We start from the raw sequence: 9,280 nt of genomic DNA on the forward strand, positions 1-9,280 counted from the left end.
AAACTTGAGCTGAAAGTCTTACATCTGAGTACTGGTACGGGATCCAAGTTATTATTCCAAGAGTGAAATACAAAACTGTAACCAGCCTATTAGAGACTAACTTCTCCATGTTCCCTTCTTGGTACATGGACGTCAAAGTCAAGAGTAACTGTGTCAACCACACTGCAAACTTGGAACTACTATGGCCTGATTTTTGGTATTATTACTTTGTTACTTTTTTTGAGCATAACATCTGTTATTTAGACCTACAAGTCACTCCAAGGGCTGGGCAACTAACTGGTGGTTGGGAACAAGTTAGGCCTGTATGGCCAGGCCAGGGTACATAAGAAATCTGGAGCACCATCAATACTTTAAATCTGCATTGCAGGACAGTGACAGAAATATTGGTTGTTTACTGACTGTAACAGGGCAATGCTATAGTTTAGCGGTAACCTCTAGTCAGGAATTGGGGGAGTGGGGGTGCATGTGTGCAGCACTGGCAGGTCTAGCATGTGCAGCTAGAAAAGCTCCAAGCCAGTGGGTCTCACACTTGAGTTTGTGTCAGCATTACCTTCCGGAGAATTTATGACAGATGGCCGCGTATAGCTACAGAGAAGCTCTAGTATTTTTGTCCTCAAACTTTAATGTGCCCGATCACCTGCAGATTTCCTTTAAAGTACCTATTTTCAAACTCTATTCCAGATTCTGATTCTGAAGGGGTATGGCCAAGTAATCTGCATGGTTTATTTTTTTAAAACAGATTCTGAAGGGGTATGGCCAAGTAATCCGCATGGTTTATTTTTTTAAAACAAGTTTTCTTTATAATTTTGACCCAGGTTGACTTGGGGACATTTTGGGAAACATTGCTCTTATGGTGAGCTACCGGGAGTGTGGCTTTCTCCTCATTTCCAATGAGGTCAAATTATCCCTGCTTTCCCAATAATGTGAAGGACTTCCAATGAGAAAATGGTTTAGGTTCCTCTGAAGGGCAGTCACCTCTAACCTCAGGATTGAAAACCAGGGTTTAATATTCTATTTCTAAACTGAAAATCTCTAAATAATTGTTTTCTGCAATTACATTTTCCTTAATTGATACCTTGCTCCCTATGGAAAAGAGGTATCATTACATACATTTGAAGCACTAAGAATTCTTACTTCCAACTGTATTGTTTAGGGATGCTCTCCCAAACTGGCTAGCTTGTTTAGGAAACTCTAAGGAGGCAAATTTCACCCTGATGCATATGGAAGCTTTCTTGCTAAAAGTTCAGAAAACCTTTTCCACCAAGTCATAATCCACTTAGAATGAATTTTGTGACCAGAAATTACTGGATACTCAGTGATGGATGTATATGCAAAAGTATTCTCATTCAAAACTACTTTATAGATATTTTTAAATCTTTGCAGAACACTTATCATGACGTTTGCGATGAAATGGTTTCTCTATTGGAAATAAACTTTGGAAAAAATATTATTATTGCTAACTGTTATTGTTGCTAATCATCATAATGAACAATCTGCAAATAAGGCATTTGGGAAAATTTAACAAATAGACCCATGGAATATTGGTCCCCTCCATCCTGGACTGAAACTTCCATTCAGGAAACAACCCAATGACAATCAGTAGGGGACAGTATAAATACATTATAGTGCATCTATACAATGGAAGACTGCCACTATAAAAAGAATGAAGAGCAAATAAGGCAAAGAACAATGCCTATGTTAGCTTTTGTCTACTAAACAGGAGGAAGATGAGAATCTATATTTTTGCCTCTTGTAAGCATAAGCATAAAGTAACGCAAAAGCAACTAAAACCAGCGGTTAACTTTTGGAGGGGCATGGGAACTGAGCAGATGGGCGACTGATGAAATGGAGAATCTGTATTGTATTATCTTTTTATACTTATTTGTATGTTGAACAAATGTGAATGTATTACATATCTTTAAAAACATTGTTTAAGAAACACCTCTCAGTTCCAAATTTCTATTCACCTATTTCAGGAACCATCAATCTACCACTTTAAGTACACGTTGGAGAAGACTGAAAGTTGTCATGTACTCTGTCTGCACCAATGAACACAAAGTCTTCTGAGAATTTCATTACGGAAGCAATATTTTAAGTACAAAAATTAAAAGAAAATCCCCAGGAAATACTTTCCGCGAATGTTTCCGATTTACAAAAGATAAGTGAAATTCATTACACAGAGAACATAAAATGTTTGGATTGCAAAGTCTTTCTGTGCAACAATATATTGACACACAACATAAGAATATAGCTTGAAATACAAAAATACAGTTGTGATCCAGGAAATGGCACCAAATTAGAACAGTTTTATTATTTAATATACCATTGTATATACATTATTCTCCCAAATAAGAAACAGTTTGATTCCAAAGTTTAAAATGCAGCTTCCAAAATGAATCTTTATTGTAAATTTGAAAAAAGTCCTGCAAATTAACACAATTTTGATCCTTGATTAAAATATGCAAATATGCACCCTGTACCAATCACCTCTCTCATACAAAATGTTTATTATAAATAAAACTTTCAAAAAAGATCTTGGATGTTTATTGCACATCATATACAATGTTTGCCACTATCTGAAAGGCTTTCAGCCTTCCACTGTATTCACTGTTTAAATTATTTACTCAAATCTGGGTGAAGACAATACTCTGTAAATATTAGCATATGTAGGATCATATATGATGTTTACCAGAAACAGGAAAATATAATCTTATTGGACTGCTTCTATCACTTTTTCTAAAATAGGAATGACTGTTTTCTAAGCAATTACAAGAGATCTAAACAAATTAAAAAGTCCTGTCCAAATGTCAGTTTTCTCTTTTCAAATAGAAATCACATGTGTAGGCATTTTACTCAGTCTTATAGTTCTACTTCCTAGGACCAGCCCTTCTCGAAGTATATATTGTTAAAGTCACACTACAAGATTGCTAATCATGCTGTCCATTGTCAACAGTTACTGTTTTGGTCTCAACATCTTCAAACTCTCTTAGCCTTAGTAAAGCCAGCACAAACCAGCCAGAATGCAGTGCCCTTAAAAACAAACAAGCAAATGTCCTAATAACTTTTCAAACCATCTAGCACAGTGCCTAGCACAGAGCAGGCATTCCATAAATATTTGATGAATGGATATACTATTTTTTAAGACCGTTTCCTATACTTAGATGTATTAATGATTTATGAGTAATATGTTGATTTAGGGTACACAGATCTAACATGACGACTAAACACAGAACACATATGACATGGCAAAGACACTGTTAGTTTCTACAATCCTGTCCCAGGACAGAATATGCACTTTAAGGGTTAAAACTATTCCAATAATAATAAAAACTGATTAGTCAAATATTTTTATTTTGCCAAGGGACTCTAATGGTATTAGCCTTTGACAATTTCCAGACATACAATGAACTCGAACAAAACAAAACCAAATTGCACTATTAGAAAGAAACAAGTCCATGAAAGCAGAGAGAGGAGGCACCCGTTAAGGAACGGCGACTTCAAGGAGACGGTTGTTTTTTCGTTTGCATGTTGGGACACTCCCATTTTTCTGGTTGCCCTGAATAAACTTCACACATACTTTGTCCTGTCTGAATTGCACCAGGAACCTAGGAGAAAAGAATAAGACAAATTAAAGCACACACACTTAAAGCACACACAGAACAGCTGATCATTGTACTAACATTAGCTTTTGTTTTCAATGGACATTGATCTTGACAAGTTTTTCCCCTTTATATTAGTGCTTCTATACATAGAATCAGATCATCGGGTGTTATATTGCCTTTTAATTCCAGCAGTCATCATTTAGCCCTAAGTAAACTGAAGTTCATTAACTCATCATATTCCAATAAGATAAGAATAATTATTTCCATATTTCAAATGAAAAGACCAACATGCTATTTTTCCATTTTTCTCCAATTTTGCATAGCAAAAACATAAGCCGGGGGCGGGATCCTATCAAATTATCAACAAATTGAGAAAATGAAATAAAGAATTTCAGAAAAAGAAAGGGCCTAGAGATCCTATAGACTAAGGTTTCTAAACTTTGGTTATTTACGTACTTTCTACGCAATTTTTGTCATATCCATGACAATAGCAAAGATCGAAACAGCTCTGTTCTGTAAACATTAGTCTCAGTTTCACTGTCTGAATAGCCCATGTTTTGCAAACATTATCTACTGGAGTGAAATGTGATACATAAGCTTCTGATTCACTGGTTGTTTTAAAATGATAGTATTTCTGAGCTTAAATTTTTTTTTTTCCAATTTGAAAACCTGAAAAAAGCTATAGTTCCAGAATGACTTGTCTGAGATATCTCTCTGGCATGTACACTCTTATCTATGTGGGTGAAAGAAAAACAAAAACATCTTTAAAGCTTAACACAAATATACACATTTGAAAAATCAAATATTTTTACATTTTAATTCTCAAAGACCACTTGTAGTATAACAAATGTATAGAGTCCTTTTTCCAATAACTTTAGCTTACACAGGCTGTCTCCATGTTCACAATCCATGATTGCGATTCACTCTAGAAGTAACAACAATAGCCATAATTTATCGAGTATTTACCATGCACCACATTGTTTATAGTAAGTTACAAATATTAACACAACTTTAAAACAGTCCTATGAGGTAAGTGCTATTATTTATCTGTATTTCATCAAAGAGAAAACTGAAGCATGGCCCCACAGTAAGGACAGGGGTAACCAAAGAATCATCTTCCAGCAAACAATAATGTCCAATGTACTATTTCACAGTATTAATACCAGTTAGAACTTCACAGCAAAAGGACTGTTGGTTAGTTGTTTGGGTTTAAAATATTCAGAAAAACAACTGTATAACTTAAATAATATATATATGTGTGTACGGGGATGTGTACTATGTACACACGAGTATATACATGTACATATATACACAAGTATTTTAAAAATATTTAATGGAACAAATTGACTTTATTTTTTGATATATTCGGAACTTCATTTTTTAGAAATACTACACCTGTTATTTAAGGTTCTCCTTAAAATGCAACCATTTGAAGAGTCTGGGAGTCTAAGAACTAGAAATTACAAAGCAATTGAGTTTCTCAGCAATTCAGTTCTCAGTTCTACACGTCCATGTCAAAACTGCTTGAAGGAGTACATGGGATTTTTATTCTGCTTCTGTACACTGACATCCAGTTTATCCATGATGATGGAGACTGGGTTTGTTAGAATAGCTACTTCTACTTCTGAAAAGGCCGTACGGAGGAAGGTTTTGGTCACTGAGCTGAAGGCTATTTATAATACTACTCTGTACCGTAGGCAATAAAATGGATCAAAGCCACTTAGGGCTGGAAAATACATTACGGGCACCTCTGCCCATGACTTTATAAAATTTTGTTTAAATTTAAAATGCTCTCCAAAAAGATTATATAATCCCAGTGTAAGAGCTCCCCCAGGCTATGAAACAGAGGCTACATGGGAACCTTGCTCTGACATGTGGCTTCCTGTGCTGCCTGGGCAAGGGACCATGGGTGCTATTTTATTTTTACGAGATCATTCAAGAATTAGAAATCGGAGAAGAAGAGGTGTTACAGGCTGCTTTATAATACCATTAAATGTTTGTTTTCTTCAGGGAACCACACTGCCAATCTTTACTCAGACAAGCACATTTACTGAAAGCTTACACATCCAGGATGTCACACCCCTCTCTGTGACAAGGCAGGGTCCCTGAAGACCAGAAGCAAACCATCGCCATCAGTGTTCTGTGTTCGTGTGCCTCAAACACAAACTGTGAGAGCTACTGGAGGGGTTCCCAGGTTGATTACATTCTAGAAACGGCTCACGCTCTCCTCCCAAGCCCCTCAGGAGAGTCATAATGTGCAACAAGACTAAGACTCGAAGGCTCTGAGAAGGGCTGTAGTAAAAAAAGATTGTAAATCTGCACTGGAGAACACTTTCTTCACAGCTCATCGTTATTAAGATCCTGCGAAGGCAGTGTTCTCAGAATACCGGTTTGGGAAATGCTTAAAAGTAGCAATCCTTTGTGGCCTGGCTGTTGGTGTGACTTTTTTTTGTAAAAACAGCCTTATTAATCTAGTTGGCCAACTACAAGCCTGCTTCATCCATATACCAAATAGTTCTGCATCTGGAATACACATAATATTCCATGATAGTGGGAATTAGCAGTCCCACCAAAACAGAAGCCCAGCATCCCAAGTTATACAAAATTTCAACTAGAGGGAGTTTAAAGCTCTAATAGGCTCTACCAGGTAAAACCTTAATTAACAAGAACTCAACTAGTCATTATCGTTCTTCCTACTATTGTTTTATGCGAAAGGACTCAACAACAAAGAGTTATTTAACCCAAACTGCAATTTCCAATGTAGAGTATCCATAAAGGCCAGTCTCCCACCCAATCTGAACACTACTCTTGGTGTAGGATGAGAATAGATAATGACTAAGGTTCTATAGATCCTAACACATCAAGGAGAGTACGTTTGGCTTACAAAGGTGTAGAAATGAGTATGAATTGGTTTTAGAAAGACTTTTAGAAAGAGCTCAAATATTATAGGCTAGTAAAATCTTAATTGGAAGATAAAATCATTTCCTGAACAATCTGGTTACATAAATTTTTACTATATGCAAAAAAGTACTTAAGCAAATAGTAAACAATCTACTGAAAAGTAATCATTAAACAGCAAACAACGTAACTCGAATTCATTCAAATAATCTTATATTGATGGATTTAATAAATGAGGGGGCCTCCAAATTGCATGCAAATAATGTCTATAATTAGAGCCTTAATGTAAAGTAAAATATGCACATTTCAAATTTATACAGTCTTAGCACTACTGAACTCTTGTCAACATGGAATGCTTATTCTATACTCTAGTTATCTATGTGAAAATAAAGGCCATGCAAATATAACACATCCAAAACAGCACTCTTGGTTTCACCACACCCCAGACACCCCCCAAAAACAGTACTGCCATTTGGGCTCAGGTCCAAAATCTAACATCCAATCTGTTAATAAATTCTCTTGCTTACCTTCAACCACATGGGGAACTTGACAATTTCTCACTGCCTCCCACTCACACCCTAGCCTAAGCCACATCATTCTCACCCTAGACAGCTCAGAGAAGCTCCTATTTTCTCTGCTTTTACTCTTGCCTCCCTATAGCTACTCTCCACACTATAGCCAAAGTGATCTCTGAAAACAATAAATCAGATCATTCCAAACCCTTGCTCAAAACCTGTTATTAGTTTTCCATTATTCTCAGTAAGATCTCGACTCTTTACCTCAGCTACCAAGCTCCCACATGGCTGGGCTCCTGCTTCTCTCTCCAGGGTCTTTTTCTATCATTTCACTCTGCCACAAACCTCACTCATGTCTCTGGGCCTTTGCACCTGCTCCTTCTGTGCCCTGGAAGGCATCTCCCTAGATTGCTGCCTGTCTTGCTCCCTTGATTCCAGTCTTGAGTCAAATGTCACTAAAAAGAGGACTCCCTGATCTCCATATCAGAAATGATATCCTCTGACCCTTAACTCGCCTTCTATTATTCCCCTCCATAAGCACTTGACACTAACCAAAATTGTGTCACCTAGTTATTATTTTATTTGTGCATATTGGTCTCTTCCACTAGGATGTCAGGTGCATGAAAACGGAACCTTGGTCAGAGTCCTTCACCTCCCACCCATCATCTAGAATGAATGCCAGACATGTGCTCGATATTTAATAAGTAGTGGTTGTACAAATGAATGTGATCTGACTGCTCAACTAAAACAATAAAAGTGAAAGTGAAAAGGTATATGCACGCAATTCGTAAACATACTCATCAGAAATTTCGATATTGAGCTTCTGTTTGGTTTGGCTGAGAGTCGTCCGGTAGAGCTTGGTGGCCATTTCAATCAGGTGGTCACTGCTGAAGAGAAAGTCTCCTTTACTAGCTGCTTCAGAGCCCTAAAAAGACAAACCCAGAGTCAGACTATCATAATTAAAGACAGCTTAGGAGGTAAATGTCCACAGGTTTGATTGAAAACATATTCACAGCCTCTTTAAAACATCAGCTACTGAAATCCATTCTTCTCAATAAACAGTAATTACAAAAGCAGTATTCCTTCCAACTTGCTCAGAGCACTTTAGGAAGGTTACCTAACCCCTTGCTACTCACAGTTGTTCAATGGACCAGAAGCACCATCAGCATCACTTGGGAGCTTGTTAGAAAAGCAGAACCTGAGGCCCTACTGTAGGCCCACTGAATATGAACTCAGGACAAGATCCCTGGGTGATCTGTTTGCACATTCAGGTTCAAGAAGCACTGACCTAACCTATAACTCATTCTGAAAGAGCTGCTTCAAAAACTCCTCAGTGATTTGGTTAAAAAAAAAAAATAACAATAACATTTCCAACAAATATACTAGGGCAGTGGCTCGGAACCTTAACTACACAAGGGACTCATCTGGGGAGCTTTAATAGAATAGGATGCTTATGTACCATTCCAAGAAGCTCTGATTTGGTTGAACTGGGGGTATGGCCAGGGCATTAGTGTTATTTAATGTGTAATCGAGGTTCAGAATTACTGACATAGGATCTGATGTGCTCCATTTAGGTTAAGATTCACAGTTGGGAAAACAGGATAACTAAGCTTATTGTAGTCTTTCTAAGTTTAGAATCAGCTAGATAGGTGCACTATTAGCTAGGTGCATGTTCCTAAATATGATTACTATTCACTGATATCTGCTCATTCAGTGACTATTTATTAGGTGACAAGTGTTACGTTAAGCACTTTACATAGTATTTCATTTAATCCTTTTAACACTATGAAGTAGGTACTGTTATCATCCCCATTTTAAAGAGGAGAAAAATTAGGAAGGCACATGAAAGCGAAATGACTCGGCCGAGGTCATTGTAAAGTTAGTGAATATAAACTCCAGAGCTTATATTCTTAACCACTGCTTAACCAATTCAAGTCAGGTGGTCTCGGTCAAGCTAAAAGCACATAACATTAAAAAATCTTTAGGTCCAAATTATTAGGCAGTTGTTTGTTGTAGTTACATTCTTTAATAAAAACTCCCAAATTAAAAATGAAGAAGACATTCACTAAATTGGTATATAGAAGAAATAGCAGGAAGAAGCATAATTTAAAACATCTTGATACTCCTTTGCAATAGTTTCAAAATAATGGACACCATAGTGGGTGTAAACAAAAGCTATTCAGGAAAATTAGAACTCAAGTGAACAAGGCAATAAAAGTGATTAATCTTATTCAATTACTGAAAAACCAAGCCTGAGATTTACAT

The 9,280-nt window shown here is 36.8% G+C and overlaps 1 protein-coding gene across 2 annotated transcripts in view; it reads right to left on the reverse strand.

Annotated features, from left to right (window-relative positions):
- Window positions 1–2,286: 2,286 nt before the first annotated feature.
- Window positions 2,287–9,280, reverse strand: part of MYO1B (myosin IB) — a 168,870-nt gene continuing 161,876 nt past the window's right edge. For both annotated transcript variants that reach the window (XM_011355895.2, XM_023528739.1), the window contains 2 exons: window positions 7,813–7,940; window positions 2,287–3,605 (listed from right to left, as the gene is read on the reverse strand). In XM_011355895.2, coding sequence (XP_011354197.1) covers window positions 3,482–3,605; window positions 7,813–7,940 — 252 coding nt within the window. In that variant the 3' untranslated portion in view covers window positions 2,287–3,481. The remainder of the gene's footprint in view (window positions 3,606–7,812; window positions 7,941–9,280) is intronic.

Source organism: Pteropus vampyrus, unplaced genomic scaffold (genome assembly GCF_000151845.1).
Source record: "Pteropus vampyrus isolate Shadow unplaced genomic scaffold, Pvam_2.0 Scaffold2, whole genome shotgun sequence".
NCBI classification, from domain to species: domain Eukaryota; kingdom Metazoa; phylum Chordata; class Mammalia; order Chiroptera; family Pteropodidae; genus Pteropus; species Pteropus vampyrus.